Source organism: Megalopta genalis, unplaced genomic scaffold (assembly GCF_051020955.1).
Source record: "Megalopta genalis isolate 19385.01 unplaced genomic scaffold, iyMegGena1_principal scaffold0062, whole genome shotgun sequence".
In the NCBI taxonomy this organism is placed as follows: domain Eukaryota; kingdom Metazoa; phylum Arthropoda; class Insecta; order Hymenoptera; family Halictidae; genus Megalopta; species Megalopta genalis.
In genome coordinates this window covers 291,055-313,949 of record NW_027476131.1, presented here as the reverse complement: position 1 = coordinate 313,949, position 22,895 = coordinate 291,055, and the positions used below count along the sequence as shown (strand labels likewise).

The window sequence follows — 22,895 nt, the reverse complement described above, 5'->3', positions numbered from 1 at the left end:
TCCTTGCGGCTCGCTTTTATAGCTGGTGACGATCGTTAACTATAAAAACGAGCCGCAAAGCTCGAATAATTGTATCTCTTCTTCCCAAATTGTCCATTTTTGTTTCTAAGCTGAGCATCAATTAAGGAGAATTTACTGTACCTATTACGGAACGCTTTTCAGAGGGTATAATATTATCATCGATTTTACGACGATTAAAAATGTTATTGTTGAATATTTATACTACTGTTCGATGAATTGATGTTTGTAGATAAGATTATACATTTTGGAATATTTATTTAATACTAGATTTTTAGACAAAAAACAGCTGTTTTAAATGAGTTTATAAAAGTAACAATAAGACGTTTATTCTGATTCTCAACAAGTGTTATTGTAACATTTGCCGTAATCGTAAATTAAAAAATTGGTGACACGCCATTTTAACGGGTTCCGTAAATCTAATGTTAATATGAATAAAAAATAGTCGGAATAATGCGGTATAAAAAGTTTCAGAAATAAGTGTTTTATTCCAAAAAATTAAGGTCACCTTCATTTTCTTAAATTGCATCTTATATCTTTTACTTCATATCATTGTAGCTTGTGCCAAGACGAATCCAACGATATGTTACACCATGTCCTACGGACAACCTTGACGCACAAAAAATGCGATCAACGAAGTGATATGTTGTCATTGAAAACTGTGTTACGTCAAGGTCATCCGAAGGTCGTGGTATAACAGGTCATCGAATTCGTCTTGTGCAACTTAAAAAAAAATGAAAGTGACCTTGATTTCTTTACGTAAAATATTTCTTTCCGAAGCTTTTTATATCGCAATCCGTAGCCGGCTAAAAACCGAGTAACATTTGTTCGAAACGTTTATTTGTTAGACCGCCGGAGATGCTGGAAAAAATCGTGGCAACGGTTACGTGGAACACCCTGTACACGCTGAAAATTTCATTGAAATCGGTCGATTGAAATTGGCTATAAAACGGTTCCAAGTGGGAAGACAGCCTAAGTCCTCCCCCAGCATCGCCGCGAATCCAGTGGACGTCGCGTCATAAAATAATTAACGGGCGCGCCCGGTTCGGATGGCTCGTCAACTTGCAAAAAGTCCTCTATTAGTGCCCGGTACGCGGCTGAATTTTTCAAAGCGGCGCGCCGCTCGGAAACGGTTCCTCACAGGAGAATCCATCCGATAAAGCCGCGCCGGTGTGCATAAGCGATCAATGATTCAGCGACGCTTTAACCCTGATAGATTTTTCATACGGACCCCGTAAAAAGCTAAGCTGACCGACCATCAGGAGATTAGAACCTCGAGAATCCTCTTCCTATAACCCCCGGGATTCTTCTCGTCTCTTATGGAGAGGGGGGGAGGAACGGCTGCCGAGTCAAACGGGGGGTTGAACGTAGCCAGATACTAATTCTAGGTGGAAAAACCGACATCGCGCTCGCGCGTGGATGGGCCATCGATCGCAAATGGCTGGCCGTCATTCGAAACTCTTTAACAATCGTTCCCGGGAGAGGATCGCGGATGATAGATCGCCAGGTGCTCGGTCTTTGCCGGCTGACAGCGGTCCTACGGTGCTATCTGCTCGATTCCGAAGAGCCTCTCCGTCGCTTTCCGAGGCCAGACAGCCGTGACGCGTTATGAGCCAGACTGGTGACACCGCGGTTTTATGGATTGAGATCGAACGTCTCGATCTAGGGACCGCGCTCTTATTGAGAGATTGTGTCGCGTGGGCGTTACGTCCTTAGACCGTATATACATGTATAGTAGTGTCTCTCTTCCTGGCGCGACTTAAGTATGCCACTTCTGACACCGAGATATTGCGCGACCCTGTAATTTATCGATTTTCTCGCTATGCGAGTCGGTGAACACGTGTGCTGCGGCACGCGTCCCGGCTCCTTTGACTCGAATTCCCGGAAGACAGCTCATAATACAATGACATAGATTTTTTTTAATTTTAACATTTTAATACTGATTTTTTTTTAACATATTGCTGATGGATTTCTGATTCAAATGAGACCAAACGTGATATAGTTTGGACAGATATTTCTGTTGCCAATAGAATCAAAGACGATAGACGTTGCGCGTAATGCGCTGCCAAGATGCACGTGGTGTGCGATGGTGAAAAGTTTAGGCAATGATGTTTATTTGATTCTCCCAAAAAATTCAAATTTGTCGCTTTAAATGCTATTTTCCGATGGTTTGGTACAATCGATCAGATGCAAATTGGTGCGCTGCTGTCACAGTTTTCGCAGGTACGAAGGGTGGTCAGAGAGTTCGCGATCGCTGGTACCACCCTGGCTATGGCAATCGGGATGCGTCGCGTAGTCACCGGGTACACCTAAAATACTAAAACTTTCACCTTTTCACAATAAAATAATTTCGTTCTTTCGGATCTTCTTCCTGAATACGGAAGGAAACCGAAACAGATTTCCAGCCTTGCAATGAGACTGAACAACATTTATTTACTTGATACTTAATCTGTAATTCATTTTATTTTAGTAAATTACGTAATAAATAAAATACGTCGTTATAACAAGGTGGTGTTTTTCCTCTATTTTCTAATAACAAATAATGTAAAAAAAAAACATTAATTTGTAAATAATTCATATTCAAATTGGCTGCAAATTTTTACCATTGTATATGAATACGTATGTACTTACTTATTTAATTTATCCTTGCTCAAAAGATATAATTTTAATGCCTCCATAAGGTGTTGTATGTAAGGTGGTTCTCTTTTACTGTAAGATGTCAATAACTTAAGGGCCGCATGTAATTTATTGTGGTTGTTTGGTTCATTTTGCAGTTCTGTTTTTTCGTTTTCGTTCCTTCTTTCTTCCTCCTCACAGTCTAATAAAAATTGTGTGGCATGTATCAGGGTGCATTGCTCTCCTGTAATTGCACTCATTATCTCTGGCCAATCAGGTTCAAACTCTCCCATGTGTGATTGAATTGAAGGGCCAGCAGGATTATTATTATGTAGCAGTTTATTCCATGCATTTTTTATGTTCTTTGTTGTAACTTTGAACCACGAATCCGATGAAATGTCAATACAGGTTTTTAATGTGTAATCGTCATAAAATTCATTTATTCCTTGATCATATGTTAAAACAAGTCGCAAAAGCTTGTGCCGGAAAATTCTTTTTATTTTTCCTATGATCCCTTGATCCATTGGTTCCAGGACAAATGCTGTATTAGATGGTAAATATATAATTTTAAAATCTTCCTCTTCTTGTAGCGAAATTTTGTAGGCTTCGCAATCATTTAACATCATTTTACGTTCTCCGATATTTGTTTTTCCTCCTGATATTGTTTTACTGATGGTTTGAAATGGTTTTCAAATCAATCTGAAAATAACGTTCTACTCATCCGTGCATTTGACTGCGATTTAAAAATTACAGGTAATGAAAGTACATGTTTCAAAGCTCTTAGCTTTTTATATTTATAAATTACAATAGGCATAATGCTATGTGTGCCTAACGCATTTGCACATACACCAATTGTAATTCTATCTTTCTTCGCCCCATGTCCACTAAGACTTTTTGTTGAATGACACAATGACACAAGAAACGAAGAATAGAAATTGATTGAACAGTGACGCAATGAAAGGGGATGTAAAAGTGACGTAGCACGCAGTGCCGCAGGTAGCAAGAAAGCCTGGACGGGCGACCGAAGCGGTGCGTGCTAATGACCCTATTATAAAAAATGCTGCCGATGAGGCGTGCATTACTCGAAAATGCAGAAATGACTTTATTGCCGGAAAGAAGACGGCTCGAAAAAATCATCAACTTAGAAACTACAATTGTTCCGCGTTAAAAGTATTACAGAAGCTATCTATATTAATAAAGCATACGCGACTCGACCGATCGACCCAACACCGTCGGGACATAAGCATACAATAGATTCCGAAAATTACCAATAGTAAAATTAACAATAGTATCTAATTACCCGAAAAGCCGTTATTTCCTGCCTGTAAGGTAATGAAAGTACATGTTTCAAAGCTCTTAGGTTTTTATATTTATAAATTACAATAGGCATAATGTTATGTGTGCCTAACGCATTTGCACCTAAGCCAATTGTAATTCTATCTTTTTTCGCCTCATGTCCATTAAGACTTGTTGTTCCGCGTTAAAAGTATATAGAAGCTATCTATAGTAATAAAGCATACGCGGCTCGAACGCTCGACCCAACACCGTCCCTACCATACAATAGATTCCGAAAATTACCAAACGACTCCATCTGTACTGCAAGCGTCTTTCCACAAACAAATAAGCGACCGTAATAATAGTATCTAATTATACCGAAAAGCCGTTATTTCCTGCCTGTAATATTTCCTTCAACGCTGCCTACATCTGGTCGCCAAAATTCTCTCACCGTCACGTATTCCCCTTACCTTCTGCACAACACCAATTACCCAATTACCCACTTTTTCCCCAGTCTTATTACCTGCGCCACGGTCAACCTTCGAGACGCGCGGATTCTTCGTGAGATTCACTCGCAGGTACGATTCATACCTGCAAGTGACTGTTACTTCGGGGCGGTCACCTTTTTGTTTTTCCTATGATCCCTTGATCCATTGGTTCCAGATCAGATACTGTATTAGGTGATAAATATATAAATATATAATATAAATATATCAAAACGACTGCCTCTCTTTCTAGATCCGGAAAACTTGAAAAAACATTGAATCCGAGTGTCTCATTGAAAACTTCACGCCCCTAACGAATCTTCTTAAAAAACAAAACAGACAACGAACGGATAGATACTAACCAGACATCAACGCGTAAAAAATTCGGTTAAGACTCCGTCGATAGTCTCACCATCAACTCAATTCATTCTAAGCCAAGTACAGTTAGTCACCCTAGCGTTAAAAATTGTTATGTTATGTTAAAATATAGTGTTATTGATATCAGCCAATGTTAAAACCATTCTTTATCAACTTACCATCCGTATCACTCGAAAGAGTCATAGGAAATCGCGCAGACTCGGTGTCATACACGATTTAATCGGAGACTTACGACCTCCGTAGATCTAACAGTTCACTGTTCGATCTCGCCGGGAACGTTCTTCTCTAGCCAGTATTCTTGTTGGAAGTGCTTTCCATACAAGTCCACCTTCGTCCATATTGTAAACATTTTCCAAACTTATACTTTCTTCCTCTACCATCTTTTCAAAATCGATTATAAAAGCATTTGATGCATCCTGATCAACACTAGCTTTCTCCCTGTCTATGTTTGATAAGCGTATGCCATGTTGTCTCTTAATCTTGTTAACCACCCATGACTCGCTTTAAATCCCGAATATGACGGAAAATTTTCTCTTAATTCCGCCACCTTGTCTAATATAAGAGCATCGGTTATACGGTCTCCTAGTATCCCTCTTTGTACCAACCATGATAATAATTTTTTATTTAGTATATCGTAATAATGTAGCTTTACTATTTTTCTTCGCTGAAGTTCGCGTTTATTTTTGTTTCCAAGCGCATTCATTTTTGTAGCATCATGTGAATGCGTTGAATTGTTCTAATGCCAATGCCATAATTTTTTCCAATATTTTTAATTGACAGACCTGTTTCTCGAAGATCTTTCAAAGCGTAAAAGCGTTGCTGCACGTTTAATGACGTATATTTTTATGTCGATGCCATAATATTAATAGTAAAGCTATGTGTATGTAATTTAGAGTGTAAAACGATTTTAAAAAACGATATTAATTGTCACAATTTATATATCACTAATTACACTGTCCGACAAGATTGTGACACTCCCTGAACAAGAATCCGAAAACCGAATTGCTCCATCACCCTCAGTTTTTTAAATAAACGAACTTTTGTAAGAACCCAAAATTTTCGACGAAAATGAGGTATTGCATGAAAAGTAAAAACGTTAGAAAGTTCTAATTAGTGTTAAAAGATAGAGGAGAGTTTCCCGAATATAATGGCATGCAATTTATTAATTGTTTTTGGTCCTAAATAACAATAAATTAATGTGAAAATTTAAAAAAGTGTCGACGTGAGCAGTTTCTGCGCAATATTTTTGTATTTTTACGAAAAGTTTTTTGTTCGGCACGAAAACTCTACCCAGGATCGGATTCTGTAGACATTTCTGAAGAAGAAACGGCCCGGTAAAAGCGTCGGAACGATATACATTTCGAGTAGATCGAGAAAATGTTCGACGGCAACATGTACACGACGTTTTGCCGCCATGAGCTTCGCTGCTCGCTTCTCTCTGTCTGACAGGGCCGAAACTACGCGTAATCGACACCGATGGAGAGATCCAATGGGGCATCCACTTTTCGTAAATAATATTTGAATTTTGTTTAGTACTTCAATGTTCTGTTTTTTTTTACATATTTCTGTGGATAATAATCACCAAACTGTGTTATATTTCACACAAAAAATCACACCAGAGTATTTGGAGTTGGTAACTCCTCTATCTTTCAACACCAATTAGAACTTTCTAACGTTTTTACTTTTCTCTTGCAATACCTCATTTTTGTCGAAAATTTTGGGTTTTTACAAAAGTTCGTTTATTTAAAAAACTGAGGGTGATGGAGTAATTCGGTTTACGGATTCTTGTTCAGGGAGTGAAGCTCTTCAAGAATTTCATAGTGGCTATAGGAACCCAAAAATCGTGTCGGACAGTGTAAAAGTATGCCAAGTCTGCCCAAAGTATGCCAAATTTATAAAATTATATGCTTATCCATCGCTCGAAATTAATTTATATAAAAGTCACAAAATATATAGGAGCCTACTACCTTTTTTAGCTTAATTTTGCGAAATTGTTTAAATATTTCGTAATAGCGATACCTTCCATTTAATAAATTATTTAAACAACGATGAGAATAGAAACTGAAAAGAATTAATGGCCGGGGAGTGTGTTAAAATCGTATCAAATGTTCGAGTCATTATTAAAAGTACGGCTGTTCGTTGTTTAATCAATGACGTAATTGTAGCAAGTATGAACGTAATGAGATAAATTAAACGGCGTGTAATTATTTCACGTGAAAAGCCGCCGAACCGAAAAGCGTAATTTAAAATAAATAGAGGGACCGAAGATTTAAATATTGGTGAGGAAACTTCCGATGGGGAATTAAATTAGCTCGTAGGAAATTTATTACAGGGAGTTGTTGGCTAATTAGCCGGCTGAACAACGTGATTGTATCATCAAATTTTTTCATTTTATTTGATCTCGCAGAGCGTACAGAAGCATTACATCGGAATCTACTTTTAGAGTCCTACAGATCGATCGTCATCGCGTTCGCTGTAGAGTCATCAGAAAATCCAACGTGTATTGCTCATCTGCGATACAGAGAATGAGCCGAAATTAAATTTCGCAGTTTCACCAGGCTCGCTGAAATAAATCTACACATTGTTGGAATTATTATTCTCGCATCGGATAACGAATTTTTGCAATGTTAATTTAATTCCCTCTTTTAATGTCCCCGTCTATTTAATATCCTTAATAATTATTATTTAATAATCCCAGAAACTTCAATAACTCCTCAACAGGGAGGAAGCGGGGAAGGCCGCCAACTACTGGACAGTACGTTGGCCTCTATGAGGCCAAACGTAAGTTGACGGAGGCCAACAAGGGCCTCATCGCGGCGATCTTCGACCCGGTGGCCCCGGGGCCGCAGCCCGGGAGATCGGTCGACCCACTTCCGGACGAGGTGGAGGTCGCCGCGAATCTTCGCAGTCGTCCGACGCGAGACGTTGCGGCGTCAATAATGGAGAGCCTGGCCGAAGTGGCCAGGATCTCCAGCGCAACAAGGGAGTTGCGGCCGGCCACGGTGCGGGTCCTGCAGGCGGCGGCCCTGAACAGCCGGGCGGGCGTTGCGGAGCTGACCATGAGGTCAGCTTCCGACGCCACCCGGCTGTTGGAAGCAGAGAACGCTCTCCTCAGAGAGCAGATGGCGGAGTTGCGGACCGAGGTGGCCCGACTCCGTCAGGCGGTGGAGGCGAAGCCGGCAGCAGCCGAGATGCCTCCGCCGCCGGCTCCTGAGGGGGGCACGGGGCCGCTGGTTGGCGCCGGCGCCCGAGGGCCCCAACGCCCTGGGCGAGGGAAGCCCTTGCCGGCGTCCGCAGCGGCGCCGGCAAACTTGCTGCAACAGATCGGCTCCCTGATCGATGCCAAGCTGGCATCGTTCAGGAGGGAGCTGATCCCGCGGATGCAGGATCCGCGGTCGGTGCCGCCCGTGCCGCCCGCCTCCAGCCCGTCGATAGACAAGAAAGGGGGGAGAAAGGGTGGCAGTGGAGGAGGGGCTGCGTCCGCTAAGGCGGCGCAGATGCGGCCCCCACAGCAGAGGGCTGCCTCTGCTGTTGTGCCGCCCTCCACCACACCTCCTACTGAGCTGTGGTCGAGGGTAGTTGGCCGAAGGGCCAAAAAGGCGGCTGCCGCAGCTAAACCTGCGGCGGCTGCCAAGGCCTCTTCGGCCGGGAGGGCGGCGAAACGGGTGGCACCGGCTGCCCCGAAGAGGGCTCCACTGCCGCCGCGTCCGCCCCGCACGGCTGCCGTTACGATAACGGTACCGGCCGGCGGGGCGATGACGTACGCCGAGGCGATGGCCACTGCCAGGTCGAAGGTTGACCTGGCAGAGATTGGCATCGCCTCGTTAAAGCCCAGGAGAGCGGTGACGGGGGGAATCATTTTGGAGGTCCCCGGGGCTGATGGGGCAGCTAAGGCCACTGCCCTAGCTGCGAAGATGGCGGACGCGCTGGCGGGAACCGGCGTGAAGGTCGCGCGCCCAATTAAGAAGGCCGATCTAAGGGTGCGCGGCCTGGTCGACTCGACCACGCCGGAGGAGGTTGCCGTGGCCGTCGCCCATGTGGGAGGGTGCGACCGGGGGGAGGTTAAGACCGGCGAAATCCGGTCTTCCCCGTCCGGTTTGGGCACCCTCTGGGTCCAGTGCCCTGCTGCGGCCGCGCGTAAAGTTGCGGTCGCGGGCAAGCTCACGGTCGGCTGGACCCGGGCGACGGTGGAGGCCCTCAGCGCCCGGCCCCTGCAGTGCTATCGCTGCCTTGGCCTAGGCCACACAACTCAGCGATGCACTGCGGCCGAGGATCGTTCCGACTGCTGCTTTGGGTGCGGCAGTCGGGACCACAAGGTGGCCGGCTGTACGGCGAAGCCCAACTGCCCGCTCTGTGCGGGAGCGGGCAAGCCGGCCGGCCACCGCCTCGGTAGCCGGGCGTGCCCCGCCAGCGCGAAACGCGGCAGGGGCAGCAGGGGGAGAAAATCCGCGGTGGTCAAGGCGACGGCCACCGTGGCTACCAAGCCAAAGATGGCACACAAAGGTGCCACCGTCGCGCCCGCGGCGGCGATGGAGGTGGAGGCCTGCCCGTAATGGGGCCCAAGGGCCCTATAATACAGGCCAACCTGAACCGCTCGGCCAGGGCACAGGACCTCCTGGTGCAATTCCTGGCCGAGCGGGGTGCCGGGTTGGCCGTAGCGGCGGAGCCGTACAGGATTCCCGATCATCCACATTGGATGGGGGACCTGGGCGGCTCCGCCGTTATAATATGGGTAGGCCGGCCGGGGTCCCCGGCGTGCTCCGTTATCGAGCGCGGTCGGGGATACCTGGCCGTTGACTGGGGCGGCACCGCGGTTGTGGCGATCTATGCACCTCCAAGGTGGTCCCTCGAGGAGTTTGTGCAGTATCTGGACGGGGTGGGGAGATGCGTCTCCCGCTGCCAGCCCCGTCCGGTGCTGGTCCTGGGGGACTTCAACGCCAAGTCGCCGGCTTGGGGTTCCCCCAGGACGAACCCGAGGGGCCGGGAGGTGCTTGACTGGGTGGCGGGACTCGAGCTCCGTCTTTTAAACACGGGCTCGGTCCATACGTGCGTGCGGCATAATGGGGGGTCCATCGTTGACCTTTCATGGGCAACGCCCCCCGCCGCGCGCCGTATTACGGGGTGGAGGGTGGCGGAGGAGGTCGAGACACTGTCTGACCACAGGTACATTGTTCTCGGCCTCTCCGCCGCCCCATCGACGCCCCGACGTCGCCCCGCTGATGAGGGATCGCCTCAGCCGCGGTGGGCGCTAAAGCGCCTCGACCAGGACGCCCTGATGGCGGCAACCCACGTCGTGGCCTGGCCAGCAACACCGGCCGGGCCAGTCGACGGGACAAGGGAGGCCCAATGGTTCCGGGGCGCAATGACGTCCATTTGCGACGTCGCCATGCCCCGGGCCAGGGTTTTCCCGAGGAAGGCGGTGTACTGGTGGTCGCGCGCGATAGCGGATTTGCGCACAGAGTGCGTTCGCGCGCGACGCCAGTACGCCCGCGCCCGTCGACGACGGCGTTCCGACGTGGAGCTGGCTATCCAGCTGTATGGGCGATACAGGGAGAAGGTGGTCGCCCTGCAGCTGGCCATCAGGCAAGCAAAGAGCCAGGCCTGGCGCGACCTTCTCGGCACTATCAACCGAGATCCATGGGGGCGCCCATATAAAATGGAGATGGGACGATTACGTCCCTGGGCGCCCCCTCTGACGGAGAGCCTGGATCCGGGGATGCTCGGACGGGTCGTGGACGCGCTATTCCCCGTCAGCGGGGAGGCGTCCCGGCCCGTCCCTCAGCTAGAGGGACACGAGTGGTCCCCGGATCTGGAGGTCGCGCCGGAGGAAATGGCCGGGGTAGTCAAATGGCTCCGGGGCAAGAATACTGCCCCGGGGCCGGACGGTATCCCCGGCCGGGTCTGGCTGCTTGCCATGGGCGTCCTGGGCGAGAGGCTTAGAGGCCTCTACTCCGGGCTCCTGAGGTCCGGGGTGTTCCCGGACCTCTGGAGGAGAAGTCGGATGGTCCTCTTAAGGAAGGATGGGAGGCCTGCGGATTCTCCCTCCGCGTACCGGCCCATTTGCCTCCTGGACGAGGTGGGCAAGATCTTTGAAAAGATCATTGCTGCCCGCCTCGCCAGGCACCTGTCCCGCGTTGGCCCCGATCTGGCGGACTGCCAGTTCGGCTTCCGGGAGGGGCGATCGACGGTCGATGCAATCGACCGTCTAAAGTCCCTCTCGGACAATGCCGTGGCACGGGGCGGGGTGTGCTTGGCGGTGTCGATAGACATCGTCAATGCGTTTAACACCCTGCCCTGGTCCGCCATTAGGGAGGCCCTGGCTGAACACCAGGTGCCTCCCTATCTGAGGCGGGTAATCGGGGCCTACCTGCGGGGCAGGTGGGTGGAATACCCGGGCCGGTACGGGACGATACGGAGGGAAGTGGACTGCGGGGTCCCACAGGGGTCCGTGTTAGGACCACTCCTGTGGGACCTGGGATATAACGCAGTCCTGAAGGCCTCCCTACCCGACGGTGCCACCCTCATCTGCTATGCAGATGACACATTGGTGGTCGCCGTCGGGGACACCTTCGAGAGGACCATCCGACGAGCGGAAGTTGCGGTGGCAGCCGTCGTCGCTAGGATCCACGGTCTGGGGCTGAAGGTGGCCCCGGAGAAGGCCGAGGCCGTCTGGTTTGGACGGCCTTGGTCTCGGCCACGGGCCAGATCGTGGATCTGGGTTGGAGGAGCCTGCGTCGAGGTGAAGTCCGAGATCAAGTATCTCGGACTGATCCTCGACAGCCACTGGAGGTTCGGAGCACATTTCGGTCGCCTCGTCCCCCGAGTTGAGAGGGCGGCGGCCGCGTTAGGCCGCCTGTTGCCCAATATCGGGGGACCGGGCGATATGGTGCGCCGCCTATACCTAGGCGTGGTGCGGTCAATGGTATTATACGGCGCCCCGATTTGGGCGCCGTCCGTGAGGGCAAGCCGGCGCAGCACATTGTTGTTGCGCCGGCTTCAGAGGCAAATGGCCCTTCGCCTCATACGGGGGTACCGCACCACGTCTACCGTGGCGGCGCTTGCTCTGGCGGGAGAAATTCCCTTCGAGCTGCAGGCGGCGATGCGCGCCTATGTCTATAGGCGCATATGCATCGCTGGCCGGGCTCGGGGGGACCCGCCGGAGCAGGAGGCGGTCGAGGGCTTCGAGCTCCAGGCCCGGGGACTAGCGCTCGCCAGGTGGCATGCGGAGCTTTGTTCCCATGCCGCCGAGCGCGTCCCCGGGGCTCTCCTGCCGCACTTCACCACGTGGCGGGAGAGGCGGTTTGGCAGGCTCTCCTACCGTGCGACGCAGGTATTCACCGGGCATGGCTGCTTCGGTGTCTACCTGTGTCGCATCGGTCGGGAAGCGACGACGGTGTGCCATCACTGTGGCGCGGAGGAGGACTCGGCGCAGCATACACTGGAGGTGTGCCCCGCCTTTTCAGTGCTGCGCCGAGTCCTAACTAGGGAAGTTGGTGGCGACCTCACTCTCTCCAGCTTAGTTGGGGCCATGCTGGAGAGCCCGACAAAATGGGCGGCAGCCATAGCCTTCTGCGAACAGGTAATGTTGCAGAAGGAGGCTGCCGAGCGGGGTCGCCGTGAGGGGGGGGGTGCGGCGTGTGCGCCCACGCCTAGAGCCCCCCCCCCGAGTAGCTGATACTAGGCGGGCGGCGGGTGTACCGGACTATGTCGGTTTAATTGCCCGCCGCCCGCCAACCGAGGATGCCCTATTTTAAAGTGGGGGCGACAAAACCGTCGCCCCCGACGGCCGCTGGTGCGGCCGTCGTGAAGAGGCGGTGCGGGGTGCGGTCCCCCGCACCGCCGAATCAAGATGATTCATGGGGGGGAGGATTAATCTCCCCCCGGGACGCGGCCGGCCACCGCTCCATCCTGGTGGCCGGCCAGGCGAGGGGGAGCTGCGGTCGTGTTCTTGAAGAGTTCCCGTGGCTCCCCCGTTAATCGCCAGCGCCCTAGGCCGCCGTGGGGGTTTTAGCGGGTCGAACCCCGCACTACCCCCCCTCCGCCCTTCGGGCGGAGCGGGGGTGTCTGACCTGCAGATTTCCCCCACGTTAAAAAAAAAAAAAAAAAAAAAGAAACTTCAATAAAAATCACTCAGGATTAATGAAATAAAGTTTTGAATTATTTTGTTTCACATGAATTGCTAAAAGTCCACATTTTGAATCCCCTAGGCGCTGTTGCCAGCACATAAACCAATAATTCCCTAGCCTTAAACTGCCACGGATTCGTGAAAGGTCGTTTAATATTTTTTGATTTTGCCCGAACCCCATGAATCATGCGTTTAATTAAACATCTTATAGAAGAAGAGAAGAAATTTTAATTTTGTAGTGTAAGAAATACGTCGTGCTGCAAAAGTATCCAAACGTAACCTCACATTTACTAGATTCAGAGCTAAAAAATCAACTTTTCGTTTGAATAAAGATTAAAATAGATATTTACTGTATAGATGGACTTATAAAAATAACATTTTCACTAGACCACCACTCTGTCCCCAAACATTCTATTTATAAATCAAATCTATAGCTTGCCACACACTGAATATCCAGAGACAAGCCAGCAATTTATGAAACACAAAATTTCCTGGACTGAAAAACTGAAAAATCTCAAGCTGAAAAACCATTAATTTACTTAAGCTTCTGTCACGAAGGAATCCCAATATTATAATGTCTGAAACTGTTAAACATAACCTCACATTTTTTACACCTGAAGCTAAAAAGGAAATCAACTTTTCATTTGAATATGGGTCCAAACAATTCTGCTCTACATAGTAAAAAATCCCCTAGAATTTAATATCGTAAGTAACCTGCACTGTTATGAATTTATAATCCAATAATTCTCTAGTTTGCCACTTTGCGAATCCCTGTGGATAGCCACCAATTCATAAAACAAGAATTCCCCAAACTGCTAGACTCAGAATTGAAAATTTTTCCTTCTCAACCCTACGAACTATCAATTTACTCAAGCATCTAACTTGAAGGAATCTCGATGCAGAGTGCCGGAAACTGACAAACATAACCACACATTTCCTGAACTTGGATCTAAAAAAGTCAACCCGTCCATTTGAATTAAGTTCCAAATAATTCTGTTCTGCATTGATGCAATTATAAAACAGAATTTCCCCCAGAATTCAACATTGTGAATCTCGTAAAATCAGGTTAACAAATAAACAAAAACTTCCCTAACCTGTTTTACTGTGAATCCCCGAAAGATAGCCACCGATTCATGAAACCGAAATTCCCTAGATTCATAAAATTGCCTGAATTCATATTTCAATAGCACCCCCGCGTTGGTTAACACTCCGAAGTCCCTAAATAATGCTCATTTAACACATTTCCTCACCTACCTCTAAGCTTTTGGGTCCTTGAGGAAACGAAAGTCAGTCATCATCTTGCCAAGGTGCATGGGATGAGTATGAGCCCTCATGTGCATGTGATGCATGTGATCAACAGGTCCTACGGCGGCAGCCCTTATCGCCTGTTGATTGTAGTTGCAGGTCATCCCTTCGCTTTGATGAGTGCAATGAGGCACCTTGACGATAGTTGGCTCAGGAACGACCACCATGGGCTTGGAGGGCACGACAACCAGTTTATCCTTGCAAACTGGGGGCACTGGGACCAGCTTAATGGTCTCGATCACCTGAGTCTGCGGTTCCACGATCCTCTCGGGCTGGGGCTGGGGCTTTACAGTGACCACTTCGGGGACTGGAGTCGGTGCTGGGACCTCGACTCTCCTTTCTACGATCTGCACCTTCGACTCCTGAGGGCAAGGTTGAGATGGCTGGATGATCTGCAGAGTCTGCACCGAAGGGACCACCTGCTGGTGCATCATCTGCTGGGGAACCACCTGTTGGGGCACCACCTGCTGGGGAACCACGAACGACTGCTGGGGCACCACGTATGCCTGAGGATGGAAAACTATTTCATAACACACACAAGCTCCGTCGGTACGAATTTTTAAGAACTATCAATTAGCGTTGAAGTTTGGAGATCGGTACTACGCCAACAGAATTCACAGTGGCGACGAAATCAACGATATGGCGGAATAGCAGAGTTGGACATTATACAAGTAGAATTTCATTTGAACAATTCGAATAAATTTTATGAATATTTTTTCGTACAGTTTGAAAATAAATTTCACGGATAAAATTTTATTCGACTAATCTTTCGAATAAATTATTCAAATATAACTTTATTCAAATAACGAATTCAAATAATGATTTGAATAAAGTTTTATTCAAATAATGATTCGCGAATAAAGTTTCTTTCAAATAATGATTCGAGTAAAGTTTTATTCGAATTATGTTACATTCAAATAATGATTCGAATAAATTCTCGAATAACGTTTCGAAGACATCCTTTGAATCAATTTTTCGAATAAATTCTTCGAATCACCGAGAAATTAAGTGTTACTGTAACCATAAGCGATAAAAAAAACTTCGAACGCATAAGTTCTCCCTTTAAATTATACAAATAATTACAAAGACTTATGACACAAAATGGAGAATTACGTGTACATTTTCATCGATCGAAATTAACAATCGATGAATTATTTACTAAATGAGAGCTCTTACGAAAAACGAACAACTTTTGTCGAAAACTTTAAATCTCTCACGATTCTCAAGAAATAACACAAAATCAAGATACATGCAGATCATAGTGAATTTATGCGTCGAGAGAAGCATGGTAAATTAGAAAGCACGACGCAATTGCTACCTGAGGAGCCTGGAAGACTCCCAGAGACTGCACAGGCTGCGGGGCCTGCTGGAAGCTGTAACTCTGCATCTGTGGCGCCACCTGCGATTGTTGCACCACGCTCAGGCCCTGCATTTTCATATGCGACCCATCCTGAGACACCTGCTGTCCATTTTGAGCACCTGGACGGATCTCCACGCAGAAGGACGCCTGCTTCTTCAGCCTGTCCTTCTCAGCACCCGCATCCTCCAAATGGAAATCCTTGGGACTGATCGCCGAGGATTCGGCCATCTTGGTCTCCAGTTTGCCAGCTGGCATTGCTTGCACTGCCATCGCAGCTACCAACAAACTGCACAGACATGCTGTTAACGAATTCATCGATGTAGAATCGGTTGAACAATCGTAGCGAACTGAATGCTTGGACGATTTGGCTGGCTTTTAAACCGATTTTTCGGTGTGACGACACCGCTCACGCACTTTTTTCCGGAACGCAATAGTGCTGAGCGTGCCGAATTCCGACGTAGAGCAGCACGGGCGGGGACTGGCTTCGGGAAATGAGGATGAGGGCGAGAATAAGAATAAGAATGAATCTGAGAATGAGACTGAAAATGGGACTGAGAATGGGGCTGAAAATGAGGCTGAGAATGGGATTGAGAATAGGTCTGAGAATGGGTCTGAGAATGGGTCTGAAACCGAGAATGGGACTCAGATTAAGACTGAGTGTAAGACTGTGAATGGGAGTGAGTCTGAGAATGGGGCTAAGAATGAGACTGAGACTTAGACTGAGACTTAGACTGAGGCTGAGAATGAAATTGTATATACAATAGTCGGAACGATGGTATTTCGAGAGAGCCGCTGTTTCTGTAGTAAATAGGAGAAAGTTGAACAAGGTAATTTTACATTGTGTGTCAAGCTCAAACGTCGGGGAGTGTGATCTTTTTTCCAAGGAGTACGTCCCTCCACTTGCAAAGTACACTTTTCTGTTGAATGAACGCTGCGGTTTTATTTACTTATTGTTAGCTTGCTTCTTTACGACGGCCTGAGGAGGGTTTTTTCAGAAAGTTGAACATGTTAATGTTTACGGTGATATTTTGGAAATGTCAACGCTAGTTATACAGGGTGTTCTATTTAAGACAAGCCTCTTAAATTATCTTGTCAAGGAGTTATTATAATTTTTATCGAGTTTTCATATAATTGTAATTACTAAACTGCGGATCTTTATGCAAAATATCAATTTTCCAACACGGTTGTAAGAAATATCTACATTGTGTAAAAATAAATTGTTTCTTGGAATAGTTTTGATAAGTCGAAAACAGTGTGACACATTTTTGCCATAAATGCATAAAAGTCTGCAGTCTGATAATTACAGTATATTCAGTATAATCGACACGGTATATTCGAATTACAGTATATTCGAATGTATTGGATACTTGTAGTTATTGTAAATCATAATTAAATTACAATTTTTGTTCTGAAGATAATGGTAGTAAATTATAAGAGATACAATTAAATGTGCTATTAAAAGTTGCAACATCAAATGAAGGAAAAGAATTAAGATCATTCAAATACAGTTCCTACACAATTTTTATTGAAATCGTGCCCAAAGTAACTTGAAAATTACAGTAATAATAACATTGAGGTTACCGCAAATTTTTAATAAATATCGATAATTGAAATCAAAGTTCTGATTGAAATTAATTGATTGAAATATCAATGATATTAAATCACAATTAACTTACAATGAAAGTTGCTGTTAAAAGTTATAATATTAAAGAAGCCAAAAAGAAAAGTCATAGTCTTTTATATGATTTTCATTGTAAGTGTGCCCAAGTTAGTAAGATTGAATATTACAATCGTACTTATATATAAAGTGAAATAATATCGAATTTTCAATTAACATTTATAATCACAATTGAGTTACAATTCCAAAAATAAGAAACAAGTATAATAAATCAGATACTGACAAAATTTATCAACGAATCCATTGTCAAAAATTTGCCAATAAAGGCCGGTATAAACAATGTTTAAAAAAACATCCGTCCAATGAAAGCTTCCACAATTTCCACAAAGTCTTCGTTCAAAATACGTCCGAATTCATGAAAGAAACCAATTTAAATAATAAAAATAATAATAATTGCTTATAACGTTGCTAATAATATTTTCTCAACAATTAAATACGGAATCACGGGAATTGGCACGGAATCGCGGTAAAGGTCGCCCGCGTCGCGTTTCAAGGCCCGTATTTAACAAACAACGTTGCAAATAACGATTGCAAAGCCATATTTCGGCAGGCGGTGGTTTCTGCTGGCACAAGTTATTTGCAGCTTCATCGTATTTCGACATCGCGGCGAGCCGAATTTAGGGCACTTTTGACCGTTCTTGCCGGCAACACACTTTCATTATCGTCAGCATATTATGGTTGCGTTCCCTTTATCCCGGCGCGGCGCGGCGCCGTTCGCGCTTGTTTTCATACACCGACAATACGTAACGCACAATACATTACGGTAGACGCCGGCGATTTAATAATGCCGGCAGAGGAGGAGGCATTCATGGAGTTCTTTCGCAAGTGCTAAATATTCATGGAATATTGACCACGGAGCCGCTTCTGCTCCAATTTCAATTAAAGCGTTCCGCACGTCGAGCACGTTTCACCGCCAACAACCCAATAAACTAATTATTAATTGCTGGACCAAATCGTAAACGAGCGCTTTTTCTCCAAGAACGTTGATTCTCGTTCGATTTTTAAAGAGATCGCAGTCGCTCGGTGTCCGGGTGCTTCGTACACCCCCCTACAAAAGTATCAGGGGGCTTGCAGAAAATTCGATAGGAAATTGCCTGAATTATTTTAACTTATTCTTAAATTTACTTCTTCTTTATTTCTTCTTTATTTTCCATGTTTGTTTATTTTTAATATTATAATTTATGCTAAATAAATATAGTCCCAATACTTTTGGACGAGGATGTACATTATTTTATAACGCTCAATGTGCTCTAGAAGAATGCACTCTAACGTGCACTGTAGGGTAAGGGTCCCAATTACCGACACATTAAGCATGATTTTTTGTTCATCTGTTGCATATATATATATATATATATATATATATATATATATATATATATATATATATATATATATAATACTTGTAGAAAGCATAAATTTGATGTGAAATTAATGAAAAATAAAAATAATGCAGATGTCCCAATTACCGACACTTGAAAAAGCTACTTGTACCAATTATTTTGACCCAAACACCGATAAGATATTCATTTTCGAAATTATTTATACAAAAATTAACTGTTAATTCTAACATATCCAACTTAAGTGAAACTATTAAATTATATTAATTGCATCATTAACACTTTGACTACGTCACCTGTATGCGAGTGACAAAATTATTTAAAATCTAATTTCTATGCTCATTCATAAAAGTTTCTTAATTCTATTAAGATTTGCAATAGATAAGAATGTTGAAATAGTAATCGATGTCATATTACTTTGCTTTGCAAGTTTAATTTAATTGATTAATCAATTTAATGATTAATCAAATATATGAAATTTTGAAATGTTTTAGTATTAATATTAAAATTGTTAATATATGAATAATATTAATGTTAATAATATTATTAATGGATAACTTTTAAATGATCTAAAAGTATCCCATTCTCGCTGTTTATTTAGGAAAAATTATACGAACGTACGAATATTCTTTTATATAGAAGTGTTTTTCTAAAAATCGGAACAACCAAAACAGAAATTGATCTTCGGTCATTTTTCGAAACGAGAGTAATAAGATCATGGACTTAAAACTTTGTGGACAGATTAGCTGAAGCCGGAATAGTCTGTAAAATTCTTTCCACGCCAGAGGAATGGTTCTGTCGGAAATTATACTGCTTCTTGCAACGCGCTCTCGAAAGATTGCATGGCGGCCATAAAATCAACCTGCTTTGTTCTCCGAACGAGAGAAGAAACAAAAAGATTGTTAATCTGCTGGAGTGTAGCGGTTCCCCGGCGTGGAATATATGAAAAATTCTAAAACAGTACGGTAAAAGAAATGGATAAAGCTGGAAAGGGAAATTTGATTTTTATCAAGAAATGGAGCCGTTGTTTTGTTACTCGAAGTTCTAAGTTTGCGGATGTCAATTCAGTGTTCCGCTCAAATGTTTGTATGCAAAATGGCTGATTGCATTTCGAGGCGAGCAAGTATTTGATTTATTAAAATAGAAATACTTTCAAGAATCGTTTACGCGAATGTCAATTTTATTTTTGGAATGTTTGTTGCGTTAATATATCTTGTCGAAAAATTTAAGTCAAATTTGAATAGTTACGCATAAAATCAATTTTAAAGTATAACAATTAAGACAGCATTTAATTAAAGCATATGTAATGATGCGTATATAGAACAAATAAATAAAGCATAAACAATTATGTTTATACAAAATGAATTTGAAATAAGGCGTCACTAAAATTACATGTAGATATGTATATTTTCGAGAAGACATTAATAATTATGTACATATAGAGTAAATTAGAAATAAAATATGAATAATTGTATAAAATATATCGTATAAAATATACCTTGAATAAAATATAAATAATTACGTATGTGTATATAGAATAAATCGTATAAAAGATATAAATAATTGTGTACATGTAAAAAGAGTTCTAAATGAACTATAAATAATTATGTCTATAAACTATAAATATTGAATAAACTCAAAATAAAACTAGATTATTATACACAAAATAAATGAATTGAATGCAACAAATTTAAATTTTGTAATTTTTAATCTAATATTACTGCACATTAAATCTCGTTGAAATACTCATGTTAGATTTCGATGGTAATATATGAGAAAATTTGCGCGATTAAAATCAATGCAGTCTGCAGCAACAACAGTTAGTATGATATGCATGCCAATGTATTCACGCAGAGCGAAGAGAATCTCAATCCACAGGAAATAAAAACCAAACTCACTTTTGTATTCGAAAAAAGCATTCGATTATCGGCTCTAGCTGAATCATTTATATCCGATAACGAAACGAAAATATGACAACGCAGGAGCGAAGGATTAATATTTTTCCAGAACTTCTGGATAACCCTAATCTCACGGAAAGCTTGCAAATTTTGTATCAAACTTCTCATCATTCATTTTATAAAAGTTATTTAAACATTTTATAAGAATTATAGAAACATTTTCTAAGAATTATAACTACATTTTGTAAGAATTACAACTACATTTTGTAAGAATTATAACTACATTTTATTAATCGAGGAAACATTTTCTAAAAATGATAGAAACATGATAAGAGGTATGGAAGTGAGAGACACAGGTTAATTACTTAACACAACGTGGTTTAATAAACATTAGTACAAAACGTGGCTAGCGTGCACATGGGTCCCACAGACTGTGACCATAAGAAACAAGCAGAGTGGTACGCGGTGGACGCGCCGGTGACGCGTCGGCGACGACCTCGGGGCGGCCAGGATGAGGCACTAAGGGATACGAAGATATCCCTAACAAAACATTTAATAAAGATTATAAAAACATCTTACCAAAATTATAAACGCATTTCACAAAAATCATAAAAAATTTTATATACAAAATTATATATTTGATAATCGTCGTATTTATAGAATATCATTCGTAAACAATTCTATTATAACATTATAATATAATTATTTAGTCTAATCGTATTATAATAACATTACAATTATAAAACATATCTAATTAGATATGTCTAATTATAAAATTCGACAGATTTACTTATTATTCATTTAGTTACTCATTTATTATTAGTGCTGGTTCCTAAATTCAAGAAAACATATAAATTAACAAAGGATTAACAGCGTTTTTATTTTATTTTTATAATGAAAAATCTTTTCGATGATAAAGGAAATTCTCCAATTTTAATTTTTGTAATATGATGTACGAGGACGAGAATTTCCATGAATATTGTAATTATGTAATGTATTATTAAGTGTTTTATTCAGTCACGTGGGAACAGAAATGAGAGATTAATGAAATTAAACGGTTAACATTAAAAGAATGGTATCAATGGAATACTGTTCGAGTCATTGCAATTGGAAATTAGATCGTGAGCAGGTATTTATGCAATATTATATAACAGGCCTGTTTTAGGAAATATTTTAAGACATTCGTCCAGATAAAATATTTAACGAAACATTGATTAGGAAATTAAATATGCTACAATTTTTTTAACGACATTAAATTTAAAAAATTAACTGTTGAGAGATTTCAATACACCGTAGATCGAGCCACAGCTGACCGGGCAGAAGTTGGTTTCGTCGGTCGTTTCCGTTCACCTTAAGCTGTTCTGCGATTCCGCGCAGGGATTCTTTCTTTCATCCGCAACGTACGGATACTTTCTCCACCCTCTGTGTGTCTGTAAAACTAAGTCTCAATCTCGGGTTCTTCCTTTCATCGGAAACCATGAACTTTTCTTATCTCCGCCGGGTTTTGATTGGAACTACGCCGTCGGAACAGAGAGAACAGCTGCGACGTAGCACGTGTCAGATCGTTTCTATTAAGGGGACTTATCCAGTTGTCTATCCAAAAGGAACAGCTACATTTTCGCCGTTCATATTGTTGGGAAAACGATCTCGCATTTACTCGTGTGAGTCTTTTTTATTTTTCAACAGATTTTTAATATTTATGATTTTTACAGAACAAATCGCATTGTTCTCAATCATGTCAATTTTTTCGTTGTTTTTAATTTCAGAGTAGTTTAATTTGTTGCGTAAACCGTAGCGAGACACAGCTCATTTTTTAACATCGATATTGTTGTCTTGTCTTTATTTGTGTGAGTTTTCCTATTATTAAGCGGATTTTTAATATTCACGATTTTTTTAAATTAAATCGCATTGTTCCTAATCATGTCTAGTTTTCTTGCCGTTCTTTACTTCGAAGTAGATTAATTTATTGCATAAACCGTAGCGAGACAGAGCTCATATTTTAACTTCGACATTGCTGGAACAATTATTTTGTCTTTACAAAATGCGAGTTTTTTTATTTTGAGTGGATTTTTAATATTTATGATATTTGAAAAACAAATCGCATTGTTCTTAATCGTGTCAACCTTTTTCGTTGTTTTTCACTTCGTTGATTAATAGTTGCAAGAATTATTTTGTTTTAACTTGTACCAAATTTAAACTTTTACGGTGTTTTTTAATGTTTCTGGTTTTTCATTTTGACGTAGACTAGTTTGTTGCATAAATTATAGTGGAACACAGTCCTTGTTTTAACGTCAACATTGTTGCAAGAGTCATTTCCTGTTTCAATAAGTTTTTTGTAGTTTCTTTAATTTTGTAGATATTTTTAAACATTGCAACTTCTACATTATTGGAATAAATTATTTTGTTCTCAATTGTGTCAA

The 22,895-nt window shown here is 43.2% G+C and overlaps 1 protein-coding gene across 1 annotated transcript; it reads right to left on the bottom strand.

Moving 5' to 3' along the window:
• Nucleotides 1-7,154: 7,154 nt before the first annotated feature.
• Nucleotides 7,155-15,837, bottom strand: LOC143261724 (uncharacterized). Its single transcript, XM_076527950.1, has 3 exons — nt 15,521-15,837; nt 14,152-14,708; nt 7,155-7,283 (listed from the first exon to the last, which is right to left on the bottom strand). The coding sequence occupies exons 1-2, from the start codon at nt 15,830-15,832 to the stop codon at nt 14,154-14,156; spliced, it is 867 nt and encodes a 288-aa protein (XP_076384065.1). The 5' UTR covers nt 15,833-15,837; the 3' UTR covers nt 7,155-7,283; nt 14,152-14,153.
• Between the last annotated feature and the right edge of the window lie 7,058 nt (nt 15,838-22,895).

What these genes read in the sequence shown, in the direction of transcription:
- LOC143261724 (XM_076527950.1), bottom strand. Translation starts at nt 15,832, where the DNA reads ATGGCAGTGCAAGCAATGCCAGCTGGCAAACTGGAGACCAAGATGGCC. An exon ending in GAGTCTTCCAGGCTCCTCAG is followed by an intron (nt 14,709 to 15,520) that starts GTAGCAATTGCG and finishes TTCCATCCTCAG; the next exon opens with GCATACGTGGTGCCCCAGCA.